The 22997-nt window shown below is 42.2% G+C and overlaps 1 protein-coding gene across 10 annotated transcripts in view; it reads right to left on the bottom strand.

Moving 5' to 3' along the window:
* Positions 1–22997, bottom strand: part of HECW1 (HECT, C2 and WW domain containing E3 ubiquitin protein ligase 1) — a 449514-nt gene that overhangs the window by 170526 nt on the left and 255991 nt on the right. Inside the window, exon 1 of one of the 10 annotated variants that reach the window (XM_009452966.5) lies at positions 14369–14502. The exons of the other annotated variants lie outside the window; for them this stretch is intronic. Within the exon in view, the coding sequence (XP_009451241.1) occupies positions 14369–14413 (45 nt within the window). The 5' untranslated portion in view covers positions 14414–14502. Of the gene's footprint in view, positions 1–14368; positions 14503–22997 lie in introns of those variants that run through there. 10 annotated transcript variants of the gene reach the window in all.

Below are 22997 nucleotides of genomic sequence, written 5' to 3' on the forward strand. Positions count from 1 at the left end.
TTTAGTGCATATGGCATTTCCAATAGGAGTGTGGCCACATTATGTTCAATTCTGATGTGATAACTCCATTTACATACCCATGATTATTCTCAAATAATTACAGAATTATTTCCCCTAAACATGCTGACAAGGTTTGTTTTAGTTATAGAACAATTAAATTGACAATGAGGCAGAGATTAAAATTCATTATGTCACTGAGTCTTATTCATCTGGCCCAGAAAACTTTGATTTGCCTATAAATGAAAAGTATAAGGCTCCATAATAATAATGGAACCTGAAAATGAGGTGCAAATATCATTACATTATCAATAATATGTAAGCTGTGGTGTATTGGCAGCTGAAAGTAGGGAATTATGAGTTCCACTTTGCATCAGAGATCTAGGGATTCCTCTAAAGTTCAGTATCTTTTACCTCCAAGACAAAGTCTATTAAATAATCAGATAGGCCTCAAAGCCACCTTAAAAGAGCAAGAAACAAAAACTAAAAAGCAAACCAACCAAAGGCCCAAGTTCCTTTTCCACCTCCAAATCTCTGAGATGTTCAAACAAGTAAATGGTAGATAAGTAAACACACCTTACCCACGTTTACAGAGCACTGCTGAGTGCATTTCCCTCATTAGACTCTCATTATATGACTGTCATTCTAACTACTTGCTGTTGGAGGCAGCGCATTTCAAGTTCTCCAACAGAAAGACCTGTAAACTGAAAGGGCAAAGCCAACTTTAGGGGCCTAAACAAAAGAAACATAAGCCAACTGAATCCCAAGGAAATCTCCCCAACCTCAGGGATACTTGAGATGAAAGACTAAGAAGGCCCAACAAAGGGGGTGGGGAAAGCAACACAGGTGAGTGGCACAGAGCCAGTTCTTCCATACGCACTATTTTAACTATTTAAGAATTAGGTATCATTCACTCCCACTCCTGCTTACAAATGTGAAAGCTGAGCTAAGAACAATTCAATGACTTTGTTCCCGGACCAAACTGAGGGTCAGGCTGCTATTTCTCGTGGCCCAATAATGAGATACAGATGAACTGGGGAGGAAGAGAGTTTTTATTTCTATAACCAGCTACAGGGAGAAGATATAGAGATTATCACCAGACCAACTCAAAATTACAAAGTTTTCCAGAACTTACATACCTTCTAAGCTATATGTCTACATGTAAGTGTGCATTCACCTAAAGATGTAAGTGATCAACTTCTTTTAATCTATAACTAAGGTCTGAGTCCTGAAGACCTTCTTCTGGAGCCTCAGTAAGTTTATTTAATTTAAATGGGTCTAGGTGCTAGGATGATTACCCTTATCTTGTCTCCTGCCAAATTCTAAAGGTTTGGGGAGTTCCTTTAGACCCCAATAAACTTATTTGTGGAGGCCTGGGGAGTTTTTTCAGACCCCCAATAAAACTTGTTTAATTCTAAAAGGGTCCTGTTAAGAATTCCTTCCTTATCTTGTCATGCTTCAAGGCGCAGGAAAAGCCTAGGCAAAACTCTTGGTGGGCTCTTTGTTACATTCCAGCCATTGTATAAGGGCACTGGCTCAATCAGCTTTTAATGTTTAACCTAGCTCCTCAGTCAGTGCTGGGACAGTTGTAACGGAGGCCTGTGTTAGTGAGACCTGGCCTGCCACAACTTCACAAAATTCACTTGAGATGAATCAATATTTGGTCTGAAAGACTTAAAACAAGAGTTTCAGAACTCACTACCCCCACTCCATAGAGTCTGTTAACCCCCTGGGGCCATTTCCTCAGATCTAGCCTGGCTGCTTGCATCTCTTTTGCTCATATTTTGTTCATATTCTGCCTCCACAACTCTGCTGTTTTTTTTTTTTTTTTTTTTTTTTTTTAAGAGTTGCTTGCTGTGCTACCCAGGCTGGATGCAGTAGCACCATCATAGCTCACTGCAGCTTTGACTTCCTAGAGTCAAGTGGTCCTCCCACCTCAGACTCCTGGGTAGCTGGGACTACAGATGTGCACCACCATGCCTGGCAAATTAAAAAAATTTTTTTGTAGGAACGGGGTCTCACTATGTTGCCCAGGCTGGTCTGGAATTTCTGGGCTCCAGTGATCCTCTTGCTTTGGTCTCCCATGTGCTGAGATTCCAGGCATGAGCCACCATGCGTGGCCTCCCTTTGCTTTCTGATGCCACCATCACCAAGCCCAGCTTCCAGTCTGCACAGCTCCTGCTTTCTTTACCACCTTGAAGACAAGGCACAGGGTCCTCAATTTCAGGGCTCTTACGCTAATCACTACGAGGAAAAAGAGAGGGGTTGGAAAAATGAGGCATTTATCCTATAGCTTTCATGGTGCGAATTGGAAATAATGAGTTAATTAGGAATGATTTTCTTTACTCTGATTGCTTTTGACCACACAGGCCTGCAAGATTTTAGCACCAGGAATACATCTCCTTCAGGCAAAGATCTGCTGCTTTTAGCTTACTAAAAATAATGAGGGGGCCAGGTGGGTGGCTCACACCTGTAATCTCAGCGCTTTGGGAGGCCAAAGTGGAAGGATCACTTGAGGCCAGGAGTTCAAAATCAGCCTGAGCAACATTGTGAGAGACTTTCTCTACAAAAATTTAGTCAGGCATGGTGGTGCACACCTGTAGTCCCAGTTACTTGGGAGGCTGAGGTAGGAGGATCCTTTGAGCCCAGGAGTTCAAGGCTGCAATGAGCCATGATCACACCACTGCACTCCAGCCTGGGTGACAGAATGAGATCCTGTCTCTTTAAAACAATGACAACAACAACAACAACAACAACAACAACAATGTGATGAGAATGTGTAAGAAGCACTGTGCAAATGAAAATGCTAGCTGAGATTAATCCAATAGTAGATTTTCCCTGACGGTTCTTAGGCTGTAAAGTGATTCTTCTCTAACATAGCTTCTTGTGTAGTGCAGACTGTTCTAAAAGTGAGGACATACATTGTACTGAGTCCTAAAAAATAATTGAGTGGCATCTGCTCTAGTGCAGAGGTTCTCCAACTTTAGCATGCATCAGAATCGCCTACAGGGCTTGATAAAACACACATTGCTGGGCCCACCCCCAGAAGGACTGATTTTGTAAGTCTGGGGAGGGCTCCAGCAGTCTGAATTGCTAACAAGTTCCCAGGTGACGCTGACGCTGGTGGTGGAGGGACCACACTTTGAGAAACACCACTCTCAAGGGTCTACATCTCTTAAATGGTAATGGAAAGATAGACATCTTAAAGTTGTCTCTAACTAAACCTCACCTACCCTCAAAACTGTCTTTCCCTGACTTGCATGAGAATTAGATTCTGGCGACCCCTTGGCCACACAGGCTTTTGTTTTCAGGGCTTGGGCCTGCATCTTCCACTAGAAACAATGACCTGCTTCTTTGCATCCCCATCACTGGCACCTTGGTCCAGGCCCCACTCCTTTCTTGTCTGGATGACCATTACCCAGCCAGCTGTCCCCTCGGCCTGTGAAGGGGTCATCATCCCACTCTCTGTAGGCCAATCATTCTTACCTGGTTCAAACTCATCAAGAGGCACCCACTGGCACAGGTAAGGCTGGGCAGTGGGCTGCATGGCAAACTGTTGGGGTTTTCTTTGGCTCACAGAGTGTTTCAGCTGGGCATGGTGGCACACACCTGTAATCTCAGCTACTCGAGGGGCTGAGGCATGAGAATTGCTTGAGCCCAGGAGGCAGAGGTTTCAGTGAGCTGAGATTATGCCACTGCACTCCAGCCTGGGCTAGTCTCAAAAACAAAACAAAACAAAAAACCCAGAATATCCAGCAGCAACACCCTGGGGCTGAGAAACAGAATCCTCTTCAGAAGCATCACACGTCCCCAGGTGTCCTGTGACTGCTTCTTTCATTCCAAGCACCCACTGCTTCACGTTTGATAATCATTATGCAGTACACCACTCATAAGTCTTGTAATTAAAATTAGGAAGTTTTTCTAGCTTGGCAATATGAAAATCAATGGTTGGTCTGAAAGTCCATGGCATTTTAGATCTGATGACATGTGATACTGACCTGGCTCCCTGGAAGCTTTTGAATTTGCAGTTCTTGTCCTGAACATTTGACCTACAAATGTGATGTTGGCCATTATTGTATTGCATAATAACCAAGTCATGTTTTATTCCTTCTTTACAAAGAGATAAATAATTCAGGAATGCATGTTGAATTCCCTGGATGTGGAGTGGATGGATGGTTGGGAGCATTTACGGAGGTGGTCACAGGCAGGTGTACAATATGGTGTTAAGAGGCAGCCAGGCTGGAGCCAGCATGTCCCTTTCTCTGCCAGCTCCTCCTCTGTCTGTGTTAGGGTGAGGCAATCAATTGCTCTAATGCTCAGTTTTCTTTTGCATCAAATGGAGATCATAATAAAACGTATCTCACTGAGTTCTCCTGAGAACGGAATGGCATAATATGTATAAAAGTGTCACATAATACATGCTCTAAATCAGGCTAATGTTGTTATTTATATCGTATTTGTTTTTTAACCTCTGACTTCTATCGTTAAGAATTATGTTAGCAGATTATCTAATATCTGATTCCTTACTTTATAGATGAAAAACGTGAAGCATAAGCTAGTCAATCAAGGGGCCCACGAGGTCACATAACTGGTCACACCAGACAAATCGGGGCCAGAGCCCAGAATCCTGAACCCTCCATTCACTGTGGAGGAGAAATCTGTTGCCCTTTGTTAGATCATTTGGTCCAGCTTAGAAGAGTTATAAATATACCATAAGCTGAAAACCAACAAAAAGCATTGGTCTGTGTCTAACACCTATGAGTTATCAGTATGGTAATTTATATCCTTTAAAAAGGCTTCCTATGTAAATGTCTTGCTGCTGTTAGCATTTTCTGCATGTCTACAAGTCTGTAAAAGACCTGAAGATGGATGGTCCTGTTTCTCTAGTTGGTGATGGAATTAGATAAACATACAGGCAGAAGCAAGAAGGAAAGTTTCCTTTGTAAAAAGTATTTAAAACTTACTTTCTCCTTCAAACTTGAGGAACCTGAGTCCTTTAATCAGAAAGACACCAACACTGTAGTACTTTTGATGAATAAAGACCACAGAGAAAGACCTGGATCCTCTAAGACTTAGAAAAAGGTAGAAGAGGAAGAGTGAAGATGAATCCGTTTCCATAACCTCGATCCATTCGAAGCCAGCCCAAGGGAAGGGGCTGGCTGGGGGCTGCGTGAGGAGGGGAGGGAGAACAATGGGATTGGTGGTGGGGAGAGATGGAAAGGGAGTGGGAGAATGAGGGCTGATGGTTTCATGACAAGAAAGAGCTGCTGTGAGGAAAAGATGGGACCAAAACGCAGTTCTGGAAGCTGCCTCAGTACCTTCTAAATGGCTGGATCATGTTTCTGCCCATCCAGACTCTATTTGAAATACACACCTCAGGAAAACAAATGCATTGCCTGGCATGCCACACTCATCTGGATTGACTTAATATGTGGGTAGTCTTGGCCTTATATTTCTATCCTGTTTTCTAAGGAATTCATGTCAAGCTGCTATTTTAATTATTTTGTAAACAAAACCTGTCCTTATGTGAAATAAAAAATAAAAGCACAGTGCGGTGAGCTTCTGTTAGCTTCTACACCCTTCAGCTGGCCCAGATGAGGGAACTGACGGACACATTCCTCCCTCATCTGAGCTGATTTGAGAGTCCATGGACCTGAGATGAGGGCTCACAACTTGAGATGATAGGTGACACAGCTGAAGCTGGTGGGGAAGTGGGTGGGGCAGAATTTCTGGAAGGGTTTAATTAGAAGACAGCAGAAACATGCAGGGGGGGCAGGAACATCTCCCTGATTGCTTTGGCATCACGCTGGATCTAGGGGCAAGTGTTGGCAGCTCATGTAGGGTAAGTTGTTTGAGCTGGGGCAGCACTGCTTCTTCAGGGTTCATGCACATCCCTGGGAGTGGGTTTCTGTATCATGTGGGTAGTTAGAAACTCTGGGCTGAGTCGGGATGGCTTGGCTCTTCTCTTTCCTCCTCCACCTTCAACCTCCAAATACCAGGATGACTAGGGGGACCCTTCTGAGCCTTTGCAGCAGGCAGAATTCTAAGATGGGCCCCAAGATTTCCTGCCTCTGTGGTGTATGTGCTCAGGGACTGTGAATTACTCTGGAATCAGGATAGCTGACTTTAACAAAGGGACATTATAAGGGGCTGACTTAATCACGCAAACTCTTTCAATCTGGGCCTAGAGGTCAAAGAGAGAGAGGAAGTCAAAGATTCAAGGTGAGAAGGGTTTGACACACCATTGCAGGCTGGAAGATGGAGGGGACCACGTGGTAAGGAATGTGGGTGGCATGAAGGACCCAGGTTGGCCCCTGGCTGAGTCAGCAAGGAAACAGGAAACAGGCACTTCTGTCCTAACCACAAGGAACTGAATTCTGCCAACAACAAGAATGAGCTTGAAAGTAGGCTTTTCCACAGAACTTCCAGATGAGAACTCAGCCTGGCTGACATTGATTTCAGGTATTTTACCTTGCAATAGACTGAGCAGAGAATCCAGCCATGCTGTCCAGGACTTCTGACCTATAGACCCATGAGCTAACTTTGTGATAATTTGTAACACAACAAAATAGAAAATGAATACAACCTTCTTCAAGCAATTTCCTTCATGATCCAAAGCTCATTTTCAACATATTCTTTTGCCTTGGGAGAAATATCTGCTTGATTGTAGAACCAACAACAGTTGTATTTCTCCTGGGAAACTATGGCTGGTCTTCATCTTCTGGAAACCACGAACTGTGTAATTGGCCTTGCTCTTCTGTTAGCAAGGGCAACATGAACTCATGGAGATCAGCCCCTTACCCCAGCTCTCTGAGGGATGGCTCTGCCATGGTGTAGGAGCTGCCCCAGGCTTTACCAAGACCATGTGAGTCAGACTGGGGGTGGGGAGGTGGGTGGGACTTGGGCATCTGTCCTCTTTAAGGCTACCAGGTGAGTCCAGTGTATACTCAAGGATGTGAATCACAAAATTAGAGGGCAGAAGACAGAGGCAGAGAGACTAATTTGGAGGCAGCTGCAACAGTGTCTGAGTGACACTGACACAAACCCTGTCTGTCAGTACGCAGGAGGGGAGGGCAGAGGGGAGGGGAGGGGAGAGGGGAGCGGAGGGGAGAGGGGAGACTGCCAAGTGATAAAATGGATAGAACTTGGTGACTGATTGGAAGAGGGTGTTGAGGGAAAGAGAGATGCCCCTTTGGCTGAACCCGTTTCTTTGAATTCAGGATCTTTTTCTTACAAATTATGAAACTCCTTGTAATTATTGTCCTTCCAGAACTGTGTTTTGTCCTTTATCACCAAGTCTAGTTAAGGATGCAGGAGTGACAAGAGTTAGCTCTTTTCATCTAAGCATGTGAGGTTGGAGGGAGAAACTGCTTTGATTCTACTTTTTAAAATAGCGATTAAACCAAACAACTGCAAAGCCTTTGGGTAAATGAAATCATAGGAAGTGTGTCGGTTGCTGTTCCATCTGGGTCAGACAGTCTGCTTAGTGAAGACAAGGGCTGCATTTTGCATAGAGCTCTTTCCAGCCACCCACTCCCTCTCACGGAATAGATGAGCAATTTTGAGGGATAATCCAAAGAAGAATGGACATGGCTCATTCATGTGAGTGTAATGGCAAAAACATGATAATATTTACTCCTCACTGAATGAAAAGATGCCTAGAAAATGATTTTTTTAAAAGGCAAACGTTTTCCCCCTCACTGACTTGCTTTAAAATTTCTAAGTTGTATTCCCATCTAAAAATATGTTTAAGTTTTAGGCAAAGACGTATTTTTTTCTTGCTAATGTAACATCTTTTTTCCTATGGACATGCCACATGGATACTTAGGAAAAGCTCGCTAAGGTCCAAGGGTGAGCTTGCTGCCAGCCCCAGGCACACCGCCATCTTGGGGCTCTGTCTTCCTGCAGCAGCTGCCACATTCCCTCCAGAGGTGTTCCTGGGGCTTCCCGCTACCCATGGGTTGCTGGATCATGGGATGAGTGAGTTAATCTTTCATTAAATACTGGCCAGCATCCAAGAACTTCACACCTACCTTCTTCTGCATTTCCAGGGGGTACGTGGAGAACCCCAAGACAACACTCACTTGTGCTCTAGAAGTAAGCGGTAGTAATTCTCAACAAATTACAGTTGACTCTTGAACAACATGGGTTTGAACTGTGTGAGTCTACTTACACATGAATTTTTTCAGTACATATATTTGAAAACATGTTGGAGTTTGCAACAATTTGAAAAAACTTGCAGACAAAGCACCAACTCAGAGACAGCAAGACCAACTCCTCCTCTTCCTCCTCCTCCTCAGTCTACTCAATGTAATGACAAGGATGAAAACCTTTATGATGATCCACTTCCACTTAATGACTAGCAAATATATTTTCTCTTCCTTATGACTTTCTTAATATTTTTTCTCTAGCTTACTTTATTGTAAGAATATGGTATATAATACAAATAACATATAAAATATGTTAATCAACTGTTTGTTACTGGCAAGGCTTCTAGTTAACAACAGGGTGTTAGTGGTTAAGTTTTGGGGGAGTCAAAAGTTATACACAAATGTTTGACTGCATGGGGGATTGGAAGCCCTAAACTCCTGTGTTGTTCAAGGGCCAACTGCATTTTCTTAGAAATATTTGCTAATATCCAGAATCTACAAGGAACTTGAACAAATTTATAAGAAAATAACCCTATCAAAAAGTGGGCAAAGGATATGAACAGACGCTTCTCAAAAGAAGGTATTTATGTGGCCAATAAACATATGAAAAAAAGCTCATCATCACTGGTCATTAGAGAAATGCAAATCAAAACCACAATGAGATACCATTTCACGCCAGTTAGAATGGCAATTATTAAAAAGTCAGGAAACAACAGATGCTGGCGAGGCTGTGGAGAAACAGGAACATTTTTACACTATTGGTGGGAGTGTAAATTAGTTCAACCATTGTGGAAGACAGTGTGGCAATTCCTCAAGGATCTAGAACCAGAAATACCATTTGACTCAGCAATCCCATTACTGGGTATATACCCAAAGGATCATAAATCATGCTACTATAAAGACACATGCACACGTATGTTTATTGTAGCACGATTTACAATAGCAAAGACTTGGAACCAACCCGAATACCCATCAATGATAGACTGGATAAAGAAAATGTGGCACACATACACCATGGAATACTATGCTGCCATAAAAAATAATGAGTTCATGTCCTTTGCAGGTACATGGATGAAGCCGGAAGCCATTGTTCTCAGTAAACTAACACAGGAACAGAAAACCAAACACCACATGTTCTCACTCATAAGTGGGAGTTTAAAAATGAGAACACATGGACACAGGGAAGGGAACATCACACACCGGGGCCTGTTGGGTGGTGGGGGACAAGGGGAGGGAGAGCATTAGGACAAACCCCTAATGCATGTGGGGCTTAAAACCTAGATGACGGGTTGATGGGTGCAGCAATCCACCATGGCACATGTATACCTATGTAACAAACCTGCATGTTTAGCACATGTATCCCAGAACTTAAAGTAAGATAATAAATCCACATTTCAGTCATCATTTTGAACTATGTGCAATCCATCCACTCAGTTCACTCATTTATCCAACCCCTCCCCCCACATCCATCCTTCCATCTGGTAGAATAGATCCACTGTCTATTCATCTCACAGATACTATTCTAGGGTCAGTAAATTCCTTTAAAAGAGACATCTTGAATGAGGGATTAAGCTCCTGCTTATAGGCAGTAACTCGTTATTTTTTGCACTTTCCAGTTTTGTATATGTTGTCCAAATATGCATTTTCTCTATGATGTTGAAATCTATGTATTTTGTAACCAGAGAGCTGGAGTAGTCCCAGAGAGAAACATTATGGAAAAGCTCACAAAACAGTACTAATTAACTTTTACTGGGTAGTTACCCCATGTGGGGCAAGTGCTGAGAGCATCACAGGCATTGCTTCACCGCATCCTCAGACACACTTTCCACAGTCCTCTGAAGGGGCTTCTATTTTTTTTTTTTTTCTTTTTTGAGACGGAGTCTCGCTCTGTCGCCCAGGCTGGAGTGCAGTGGCGCGATCTCGGCTCACTGCAAGCTCCGCCTCCTGGGTTCACGCCATTCTCCTGCCTCAGCCTCCCGAGCAGCTGGGACTACAGGCCCCCACCACCATGCCCAGCTAATTTTTTGTATTTTCTAGTAGAGACGGGGTTTCACCATGTTAGCCAGGATGGTTTTGCTCTCCTGACCTCGTGATCCATCTGCCTTGGCCTCCCAAAGTGCTGGGACTACAGGCATGAGGGGCTTCTATTTTTATCATCTATCCATATCATTATAAATCCAGAATTTGAGGCTCAGCTGGGTGTGGTGACTCACACCTGTAATCATAGCACTCTGGGAGGCCAAGGCAGGAGGACTGCTTGAGGCCAGGAGTTTGAGACCAGCCTGGGCAACACAGTGAAACCCTATTTCTAAAAAAATTTTAAAAAAATTATCAGCCAGGTGTGGTGGCTCACACCTATAATCCCAGCACTTTGTGAGGCCAAGGCAGGCAGATCACCTGAGGCCAAGAGTTTGCGACCAGCCTAGCCAACATGGTGAAACTCTGTCTCTACTGAAAATACAAAAATTAGCTGGGTGTGGTGGCACATGCCTGTAATCCCAGCTACTTGGGAGGTTGAGACAGGAGAGAGAATTGGTTACTTGAGAGGTCAAGACAGGAGACAGGAGAATCACCCGGGAGGTGGAGGTTGCAGTGAGTGGATATCGCACCACTGCACTCCAGCCTAGGTGACAGAGGAAGACTCCATCTCAAAAAAAAAAAAAAAAAAAAAAATTAGCCATGCATGGTAGCATGTGCCTGTAGTCCTAGCTACTCAGGAGGCAAAGGTGGGAGAATTGCTTGAGCCCAGGAGTTCAAGGCTGCAGTGAGCTGTGATCAAGCCATTGCCCTCCAGCTTTGGTAAGAGAGCAAGACTCTTGCCTCCAAGAAGTAAATAAATAAATAAAAGTAAGAACTTTAATTCACCACAGCACCAAGATTCTAAAATGCCATCCACAGGTAGAAGATATATAACAAAGAACTATATCCAGAATATATAAAGAACTACAAATTAGCATGAAAAAAGTAAACAGCCCAATGGGAAAAGAGGACAAAAGATTTTGCAAACTCTTCACAAAAGCAGGAATCCAATGGCCAATAAACCTGGGGTCCCTAACATGAAAAAATGTTCACTTCATTAATCATCAGGAAGATACAAATAAAGCTACACTGCAATACTACTACATACCCTTTCACAACTAAAAATAAAAAGACAGTATCAAGTGTTGACAAGGATGTGGAACAACTGGAGCTCTCATACACTGCTGGTGGAAGTGTAAATTTGTAAAACCACTTTGTAAAACTTTAGCAGAATCTACTAAAAATTATCATATGCATAAACCATGACCTAATAATTTCACCCTAATTATATACCCATCGAAAGTTACATATATTGGCCAGGCCTGGTGGCTCATGCCTGTAATCCCAGCACTTCAGGAGGCCGAGGCAGGTGGATCACCTGAGGTCAGGAGTTTGAGATCAACCTGGCCAACATGGTGAAACCCTGTCTCTACTAAAAATACAAAAAAATTACCCGAGTGTGGTGGTGGGTGCCTGTAATCCCAGCTACTTGGAGGCTGAGGCAGGAGAATCGCTTGAACCCAGGAGATGGAGGTTGCAGTGAGCCAAGATCTCACCATTGCACCCTAGCCTAGGTAACAAGAGCAAAACTTCATCTAGGGGGAAAAAATCACATACATTCACCAAAAAAATGTATAAAAATATTCATAGCAGCAACACTAAACCCAAATGTCCATCAACAGTAGAATAAATAAACTGGTACAGTCACACAAAAGAATGAAAAACTACAGCACGATATGGATTAATCCTACAAAATAATGTTGAGCAAAAGAAACTCAAAGAGGCTGGGCACAGTGGCTCACTCCTGTAATCCCAGCACTTTGGGAGGACAAGACAGGAGAATCGCTTGAGCCCAGGAGTTTGAGACCAGTGTGGGCAACAAAGCAAGACTCCATCTCTACAAAAATTTAAAAATTTTTAAAAATATTAGCCAGGTGTGGTGGCATGTGCCTGTAGTCCTAGCTACTCAGGAGGCTGAGGCAGGGGGATTGCTTGAGCACAGGAGGTCAAAGTTGCAGTGAACCTGATAACACCACTGAATTCTAGCCTGGGCTACAGAGTGAGACCTTGTCTCAACAAAAGAGAAATTGAGGCCCAAGGCCACCAAGTTATTAAGTGGCTGAGCCAGGGAATAACCCATGTTTGTTGGATACAAATGTTTTATGGGCCGTCTGCTGTGTGCCAGGTACTGCTCTGGTGGGTGATAAGGAACAGCTCTGAAGACGACAGGCAGGTACATCTCTGCCCCTGGAGGCTGCCCTTTAGGAGGGAGGCAAACACAATTACAACACGAGCACCATGAATGAAAATAGTGATTGGAGAAAATAAAGAGCTGTGTGAAGAATAGTTTAGATAGGGTGGTGATGTAAGGCCTCTCCCAGGAGGGGACATTTGAGAAAACGATCTAAATGGGGGGAGGGAGTGAATTATTTATTTGGAGGAACTGTCCCAAGCAGAGAAACCTGAAGTGCAAGGGCCCTGAGGGAAGAACCATCTTGCTATATTCAAGGATTAGAAAGAGGACTCTCGAGGCTGGAATTAGGTGGAAAGAAGGAGGCAGTGTCAGGCAAGGGCAGAGCAGCAGGAATGATGGTGAAAAAGCCACTGGAGAGTTCTGAGTGGAATCGTTATGTAATGGGATGGAAGTGATTGAGCGGAGAGGACAGTGGACTATGCAGGAGAAGGAGGAGCTACTTTCAGGATCAAGGCTGCTTAAAGACAAGATGGGATGGGATCCCATGTGCAAATGGAGAGGCTGGCCTGAGACAGTTGTCACTGGAAGGAGGCACAGCATGGGAGTGTGTGTGCAGGCAGGCTGGCTGTGTTCTGATTGCCTCCATTTCTCAGTGAGAGAGGGAAGGGCACTCTAGGCGTGAGGAAAATGGAAGTGTAAAGCAGCCTTCTCTCCACATCAGAGAGGTGCAGTGCTTCTGGGATTGAGCTTTAAAGGGAGCTTGAGATCTGTGGTCATAAGATTAAAAGAACACTCTTATGCTGCCTGCATGCAAGTAAAGAGTGGACAGAGAATTAAGTTTAACGAGGGTGGGGTTTTGCCAGGTGAGGATGATGGGTTTTGTTTTACTTCAGTTGTGCTCTTAACTTCCTATGCCTATTAGTCCAACACAGTGCTTGTGTGAGCAAGGGCACACCGCCCCCCCATTAAGCAATAACCACCCCATGTTCTATGTCTGGAAGGTAGGTTGTCCCTATTTTCTTTCCTGTTCAAAGTGCAAAGGGTTTTTTATTTTGTTTTTTGAGACAGTTTTGTCTGTTTCACCATCATTCCTGCTGCTCTGCCCTTGCCTGACACTGCCTCCTTCTTTTGTTTTTATTTTTGTTTTTTGAGACAGTCTCACTCTGTTGCCCAGGCTGGAGTGCAGTAGCGCAATCTCAGTTCATGGCAACCTCTGCCTCCTGGGTTCAAGCTATTCTCATGCCTCAGCCTCCTGAGTAGCTGGGATTACAGGTGCGCACCACCACGCTCAGCTAATTTTTTGTATTTTTAGTAGAAATGGGGTTTCACTATGTTGGCCAGGCTGGTCTCAAACTCCCAACCTCAAGTGATCCACCCGCCTTGGCCTCCCAAAGTGCTAGAATTACAGGCGTGAGCCACCATGCCTGGCCGAAAGTGCCAAGGGTTTTAACCATGCGTATTTGGGATGTCTGACAGGACAATGCAGAATCTTTCTAAGGCAGGTTATCTGAGAGAGCTCCGCTCATAAACCACATGATTGTTCTAGATAGCTCTTTGTTACAGGCTGCTCTCTGAAAAGTTAGATTCTCCTGCTCTTGAATAATCCTATTCCTGACAAGTCCTCTCCTCTCTCCTCATCCAGTAGTCACTGTGTACACAGGAGAGCAAAATCACCTCATATTTGCTAAGTCCTTAATAAAAGGCAAACTAAAGAGACTTAGAAATTTCTAGAAATGAAGGGTCTACAAAGAAAATGATTAGATTAGAATAACTAGATTACAAAAATATAATGTTGACAATTTTAAGCAAGCAAGCTTTTTTTAAATCTGAAAGTGTAACACACATATATACATATTATATACTTGGCTAATAAAATTAAGTAGTTTCCAATTAAACTCAACTCTTTAAAACACAACTATTTATTAGTGACTATGTGTAAATGTATAAATTTGGATGTATAACTACATTGTACCCATAAACTGAGCATTAATGCTAAGGGTCTACTAACCTCCTTGGAAATGCAGTCATCTTTGTGTTCTGCCAGAGCAGCCATTTCTCATAAAAGAGAGTTGCAGTGAAGAATGCAGGCAGGGAAATTATCCATAGCTCTGGGGGAGGCATAAGAAAGTCCCCAGGATCAGACTTCCCTTTGATCCAAGGGCTGCTTGATAATTCCGACTTCCCATTGGCAGAGAGCACACAGATAAGGGCCTTTACACCCTGGCAACATGCCTGGGGACTTCATTAACTTAAGGGCTTCTGCCATCTTTGCTGTAAGTAACATAGGAAAAACTCACAAAGAGAAAAAAAATGTTATTTCTGTGCATTCATATGCAAGGATTTGATTCTAATTTTTTGGACTCTTTCAGGAAACAGCCCACCGGAGAAAACCCCTGATCTAAAAGCACCAGTCCTGTCTTAATCTACAGCACCTTAAATCCAGGGACACTTTCACCTAGTTTAGATGGTTGAAAGAAGTGGGATCTAATGATCTACTAGAACCTGAGATTAATTATTGTGAGGGGGCAGGGCGAGGTCACAGTGAACCACAAACTCTTGAGTAAGCGCATTTTGAGGGCTTTGCTCCTTGGGTTAGTCTTAATGTGTGTTTTGAAGCAAAAGAAATGAGTTGATCATAGTTAATCCATTTGTTCATCGACCTGAACTTCCCTGTCCTCATAGAGCAAGAAGGGTAAAAAGCACTGATGGTAGAACATTCTGCCTTCAGAACAGGCTTGAAAAGGCAGTTGGTATGGAGGAGGAGATGGGCCTGGGCTGCCTTCCTCCCTACTCTGGGTCTCATGGTGTTGGGTGAGGCCAGGGATGGGAAGAGCACAGTCCCAGGCATCTCTGACTTGCCCGAATGCCTCTGTGCTACATTCATTCACCTGCTTACAAGTCAGATTAACTTTACTCATGTTGGCTCTGTGAGATCCTTGGGAAGTAAGAATTTATTTTTCTCAAGACTTTTACCTGAAGAAAAGTCTTTTTTTTTTTCACTAGAGTGTGACCACTAAATTGAATGCTGGAGTTGAAAGTTACAAATCTGAAATCAAGATCTATATATTTGAAATGTCTTTTTTTTTGAGACAGAGTCCTTGCTCTGTCACCCAGGCTGGAGTGCAATGGCACGATCTCGGCTCACTGCAACCTCTGCCCCCTGGGTTCAAGCAATTCTCCCGCCTCAGCCTCCCAAGTAGCTGGGATTACAGACGCCTGCCACCACACCCAGCTAATTTTTTATATTTTTGGTGGAGATGGGGTTTCACCATGTCAGCCAGGCTGATCTCGAACTCCTGACCTCAAGTGATCCACTTGCCTAGGCCTCCCAAAGTGCTGGGACTATAGGTGTAAGCCACTGTGCCGAGCTATATTTGAAATTTTTTATCCTTCAGTGAAATGTTAATACAAAGAGTTTTTATTGAGAGGCCATTTAGGATTTAAAAACCAGGATGTAATCAGCTAGACTTTTGCCAACTCACGGGCACCTACTGAGTAAAGGGCATGGTGTCCAATGGCCTGGAGAATCCACATAGCCCAGATGCTGGCTGGCTACCCCCATCCCAGGGAGACTTGCTATACTTATTTTAATTGCTGGCTCTGCAGTCAGAGATGATCAAAAAGCCCTTCCTTTCTGCAGGTTCCTGAGGCTCGTTGGGTGGTGAGATTATTACGGTGACATTTTTCTTCTGTTTATATGGATTCCCAAGGAACATGTACTATTTTACTTTTTAAATGTTAGAGCTGGTGGCATCTTACACGCTTATTTTGGTCCTAATTTTAATTCTAAAAACCTCTAGTGTTTCATGGTTAAGTATTGTAATAGGTGAGTATATGTTTGGTTTACTGGGTTATGTGGAGATGATCAAGCTCATATAAATAAAAATAAAATAGTGTGTGTATATATATGTGTGTATATATATACATATTTCATATATATATATATGATTATATATATGCACCTCAACCAGTAATTATACTGCCTTTTTCATTCAAATGTTATCTTTACCATGGCAAGTCTTGATTTTTAAAGAGCTTTTTTTCCTTTTTTTTTTTTTTTTTGAGAAGGGTCTCATCTGTCACCCAGGCTGGAGTACAGTGGTTTGATCATGGCTCACTGCAGCCTTGACCTCCAGGGCTCAAGCAATCCTCTCACCATAGTCCCTCCAGTAGCTGGGATTACAGGCACATGCTATCATGCCTGGCTAATTTTTGTAGTTTTTGTAGAGACAGGGTTTTGCCATGTTGCCCAGGCTGGCCTTGAACTCCTGGTCTCAAGTGATCTGCCCACTTCAGCCTCCCAAACTGCTGGGATTATTGGTGAGCCACTGTGCCTGGCCTGGAGCTTTTTTAAAAACAAGTGTTACAGAATACCTCTTTATTATTTTTTATTTAGCTAATTGGTGCAATAAGCCACACAATATATATTTAAGTAATAAAATAATAATACATCCTTGCAATCATTTCAGCATATCTCTTTATAAGTAATTAGTTTCCTTATTCACTACCGGTTTCTGCCATCCACAATTTTCTCAATCCTGAAATCGTATATTTGACATGTGGGCAATTTCTCTATTTTTACGTGCTTGAGAATGTCTGTATTTGGCATAGTCACATATCACTGACAACTGGTACGGTAGAGAACTATTTTTTTTTCCCTTTAAATAGACATCTTACCAAGCACATCTTTGTGCTGTGAAGAGAACATTCAAATTTTCTTGGCTTTTGCTATTTTCCAGGCGTCCAACAGTTTCTCCTGTTTGTTTATAGCATTCTTCAGTTCAAAAATTCTTCCTCCAGGAACCCCTTGGCTCCTTTTGGAGTAAATTCAATGCAAGAAACTGAAGGAAATTTTAGGAAATTTCACAATGTTCTTAACATGATTCAAAAGAACATTTTATTTTTAAAACTTTATTAGAGCAATGAATGGTAAGAAGGACTATGTAGTTGCAGAAGCTTGCTGTGTATTGGATTATTATTGTTTTTTCTTATTTATGTGTCTACAAATTTTCTACTATGAACCTACATATATATTTTATTATATCAATTCCAGCTATCTGAAATATGAAGAATTTCAATTTTAATTAGGTATGTATTTTTTTAGATCAAAAAATATTTTCATCTTTTTTTCACTGGTTATTATATTTCTCTATGTTATTTTTTAGAAACATCTGTTGTTCATAAATTAGATTTCTGGGTTTTAAAAAGTTCTATTTTCATCTTCTGTTTCCACTGGGTTGGGGATGATTTTGTTTTAGTTTGTCTTCTAATTCAATAATTCCTTTTCCCATGGTCTCTAAGTCACATACCTGTGACTGTTGGTCAAAAGGTTGGACCCATTATCTCCTTACTGTCCTTCTTACCATTCTTCGCTCTCTCAGGAAGTTTCAAAGATACAATGTTCTCTTGAATCATGTAGAGAACAGGTGTAATTTTCTAGAATTTCTTTACATTGAATTTATTTCAAAAGGAGCCAACCTCTATGAATTTTCGTAGTGTTTCTTTTTATTTGAACCCCAGAATACTTTTTATATGAAATGAGTGATAACTTATTTCAATGCAAAGAATGAAACAACAAATAATTTTCCTGACCAAATAACCAGTGGAGTTTCCTCAGAGAAATACCTATATCAAGCAACCCGTGGATCCTCCTACAGAGGAATGGATAATCAGAATAGAGCATATACATACTAGGGAATACTATTCAGCCTTAAAAAGGGAGGAAATTCTGGCACACGCGGCAACATGGTTGAACCTTGAAGATACTATGTTCACTGAAATAAGCCAGGCACAAAAGGGCAAACACTGTATGATTCCTCCTATATGAGGTGCCTAGTGTGGTCAAATTCCTAGACACAGGAAGTAGGATGGTGTCTGCCAAGGGCTCCGAGGATGGGGAGAATGAGGAGTTGGTGTTTAGTGGGGACAGAATTTCAGTTTGGGAAGATGAAAAGTCCTGGAGATAGACGGTGATGATGGTTGGACAACGTGAATGCACACAGTGTCACTGAGCTCTACATGCTGAAAAATGGTTATGATGGTAAATTTTGTTATGTATATTTTACCACAATTAAAAATTAAAAAAAAAAACAAACACGTAAATCTACTATACCAGCCATTAGAAGGGACAGTTTACTCAAATTTGTATTTGTAGGCACAGGCAAAGAAAAAAATAAGTTTAAAAAAAACAGTGAGATTCTTTTTTCAGAGCGAGACAGGGAAAAGAAAGAAAAGAAAGGAGCCGGGCATGGTGGCTCATGCCTGTAATCCCAGCACTTTGGGAAGCCAAGGCAGGAGGATCACTTGAGATCAGGAGTTTGAGACGAGCCTGGCCAACAGAGAAACCCCATCTCGACTAAAATACAAAATTCAGGTAGGAGAATCACTTGAACCCAAGAGGCAGAGGTTGCAGTGAGCCCAGATCAAGCCACTGCACTCCAGCCTGAGCAACAGAGGGAGACTCTGTCTCAAAAAGAAAAAAAAAAAAAAAGGAAGAAGGCAGAACGACACCAACGTGCATGGGCAGCACCACAGAGCTCACTGTGATGCCTGCAGTGACTCCCAGCACCGTTAGTCTGCTTTGCCTCCATCTCTTCCTGCTCCAGGTTTGGGGCATCTTAATGACATTATAATCATCAGAAATTCCTCTCCATTTCTGGCCTAAGCACTTTCTTCATCTCTGGATTTAATTAAATCATGGGTTTCAGTATTGATTGGTTTTGTCTTTTCTGTTTATCATTCCCATAGGAATGGCTGTGGGGTTGATGGGTAGACTAAACAGGCATCTACATCACTTGATGGGTGTCTGACCCCTGCTCTGGAAAAGGAGGGATTTGGCAACCGTTTTAGCACTCATATATTAGCACATGCCAACATTCTTTCCCTTTGCATCAAGGACTAAATTGTGACACTACAAGTTTGAGCATCTAGATAAAGCCAGACCAGTCATGAGAAGAGAGAAAAGGGAATATTTAAAAAAAATTTAAAAATATTTTACAAGGCTTTTTCCTTGTAAAAAAATTTATTTAAAAAAATTATAGATGTTAAAATAGTTAACAGAGAAAACACAAAAAGCCACAATCCCACTATTTTGATAATTCCTGTGATTTTTTTAAAAAAGAAATCTATTGTTAGAAAACATAAACAAGTCTAAAAAAAGGAAAACAGTGGGGAGCGGGGAGGGATAGCATTAGGAGATATACCTAATGAAAACGACGAGTTAATGGGTGCAGCACACCAACATGGCACATGTATACATATGTAACAAACCTGCACGTTGTGCACATGTACCCTAGAACTTAAAGTATAATAATAATAAAAAAAGGAAAATTACCCTTTGTTAGTAAATATAAACAGGTAAAAAAGAAAAGGCACAGAATGATAAGTGAAATCCTGCACACCCCACCCCCACATAATCCTCAAAGGTAGTCACTGTTACTCATTTCTTGTTATCCTTTCCTGGAAATAATTTTTCTAACTATTAATTAAAAACTACATCAATGGGGTAATATTAAAGGCACTGCTCCGAGCCTTGCTTTTGCACTTCATAAAACATATTGAGGCCGGGCTTGGTGGCTCACGCCTGTAATCCCGGCACTTTGGGAGGCTGAGACGGGCAGATCTCCTGAGGTCAGGAGTTCAAGACCAGACTGGCCAACACGGTGAAACCCCATCTCTACTAAAAATACAAAAAAATTAGCTGGGCGTGGTGGTGGGCACCTGTAATCCCAGCTACTAGGGAGGTGGAGGCAGGAGAATCACTTGAACCAGGGAGGAGGAGGTTGCAGTGAGCCGAGACCGTGCCATTGCACTCTAGCCTGGGCAACAAGAACGAAACTCTGTCTCAAAACAAAACAAAATCCACCATCAACAAAAAATGTATTGAGAACCTTTCCCCATAATCACAATCTGCTCCCCTGCTGCTTTTGCCGTTAGAGTGTATCATCCAGTCTCCCTAACGAAGACACTGGCTTTCCTGTTGTTGCTGTTCCCACAATGCAGCAATGAATAATTTTGTCTATATATCCCAAATAGCTTTTGCAAATATGCCCAAGATAAATTTTGATAAATTTGATAAATTTTGCTAAACTGCCTTGAAAAAAATGGGCCCAATAGTGTACACATGCTTCTTTCACTCTCTTATCATCCCTGGGTACCATAAAACTTTTGAATTTTTGCTTTCTGATTGGAGCATTTAAAAAAATAGCCTTTCATTTATTTTACAGCAGGTTTAGGTCCACAGCAAAATTGAGCAGAAAGCACAGCATTCCCATATATCCCCTGTCCCCACACATTCACAGCCTCCCCAACTACCAACGTTCCACATAAGAGTGGCATATTTGTCACACTTGATGAGCCTACCCTGGCACATCATTATTACCCAAAGTGCATACTTCCCATCAGTGGTTACTGTTGGTGTTGTATATTCTGTGGGTTTTGACAAATGTATAATAACATGTAGCCACCATCATAGTATCACATTAAAGAATTTCACTGGCCAGGCGTGGTGGCTCACGCCTGTAATCCCAGCACTTTGGGAGGCCGAGGCAGGTGGATCACAAGGTCAGGAGATCGAGACCATCCTGGCTAACATGGTGAAACCCTGTCTCTACTAAAAATACAAAAAATTAGCCAGACGTGGTGGCGGGCGCCTGTAGTCCCAGCTACTCGGGAGGCTGAGGCAGTAGAATGGCGAGAACCCAGGAAGTGGAGCTTGCAGTGAGCCGAGATTGCGCCACTGCACTCCAGCCTGGGTGACAGAGCAAGACTCCATTTCAAAAAAAAAAAAAAAGAATTTCATTGCCCTAAAAATCCTCTGTGATCCTCCTATTCATCCTTCCCCGCTAAATCTTCACAACCACTGATCTTTTTTACTGTCTCCATATGTTTGGAAGGTCATATAGACGAATTGTGAAATTATGTAGGCTTTCAGATTGGCTTCTTTCACTTAGTAGTATGCATCTAAGATTTCCTCATGTCTTTTTATAGCTTGGCAGCTCATTTTTTTTTAGTACTGAATAATATTCCATTGTTTGGATGTAGCACAATTTATCTGCTTGCCTGCTAAAGGACATCTTGCATCCAAGATGCCTCCAAGTTTTGACAATTATGGATAGAGCTGCTGTAAACATGTGAAGATGTTTGTATGGACATAAGTTTTCAATTCCGTTGGGTGAATACCAAGGAGTGAGATTGCTGAATCATATGGTAAGGGTATGTTTAGTTTTGTAAGTAACAACCAAATTGTCTTCCAAAGTAGCTGTACCATTTTGCATTTCCACCAGCAATAAATGAGAGTTCCTGTTGCTCCATATCCTTGACAGAATTTTTTGTTGTTAGTGTTTGGATTTTGGCTATTTTAATAGGTATCTTTGGTACCTCATTGTTTTAATTTGCAGTTCTCTAATGACATATATTGTTGGGCATCTTTTCATATGCTAATTTTCCATTTGTATATTTTTGGTGAGATATCTATCCAGGTGTTTTGCCCATTTTTAAAAGTTGGCTTGATTGCTTTCTCATTGTTGACTTTCGTGAGTTCTTGGTACATTGTGAATACTAGCCCTTGATCAATTACGTATTTTGCAGATATTTTCTTCCAGTCTGTAATTTGTCTTCTCATTCTCTTGATGGAACATCTTTTGTGTGTTTATTGGCTGTTGCATTTTTCCCCCCTAAAAACTGACTTTAGGTTCTGGCCCATTTGTCAGATGGTTTGTCTTTTCTTTAATGATGTAAATTAGTTGATTTTGCTCTTAAAAGCTTAAGCTGTATCAGATTTATCTATCCCGCCATCATTTGAAAGGCTTCACCTGTGAACTCATCCATTTCGTTTTGTTTTAGGGAAAGTGAACATTTCGTTTTGTCTATTCTGTGCTAAGCTCCTTGCCTCTAATCCCTGAGAAGTCAACATTTGGACCCTGCTGCAGAGAAAGAAGAGAAAAGCCTTTTGTTTAAGAAGTCCTCATTTAATTTTCACGTCCTCTTTTTTCTAGGTCACTGGATATATTCATGTCAAGATTCATCATATGAACATATTTATCTTGATGTGTTCATTCACAATTTCTAGGTCAGGTAGTAAATGCCTAGGTAGTAAATAAATAATTCCAGCTTTCATAGTGCTGCCAAAGATTAAGGTGTTCTCTCCCAAAAAGGCAAAGGTAGACTTTTAACAGTACCAAGACTGTCAAATTGTCTCTTTATTTTTTTATTTTTTTTGAGACGGAGTTTCGCTCACTCTTGTAGCCCAGGCTGGAGTGCAATGGCGTGATCTTGGCTCACCGTAACCTCCGCCTCCCGAGTTCAAGCGATTCTCTTGCCTCAGCCTCCCGAGTAGCTGGGATTACAGGCATGTGCCACCACACCCGGCAAATTTTGTATTTTTAGTAGAGATGGAGTTTCTCCTTGTTGGTCAGGCTGGTCTCGAACTCTTGACCTCAGGTGATCTGCCTGCCTCGGCCTCCCAAAGTGCTAGGATTACAAGCATGAGCCACTGCGCCCTGCCCTAAATTGTCTCTTTATGTCAGCAAAGAGTGACATTGATATTTCCTGTGACAGAAGTCCATTATCTTTCTGGAGCCATGAACCCTGTTTATCTGATGAGTGCCTTGGATCCATTCCTAGCAACATGTGCAAAT

Source organism: Pan troglodytes, chromosome 6, assembly GCF_028858775.2.
Source record: "Pan troglodytes isolate AG18354 chromosome 6, NHGRI_mPanTro3-v2.0_pri, whole genome shotgun sequence".
In the NCBI taxonomy this organism is placed as follows: domain Eukaryota; kingdom Metazoa; phylum Chordata; class Mammalia; order Primates; family Hominidae; genus Pan; species Pan troglodytes.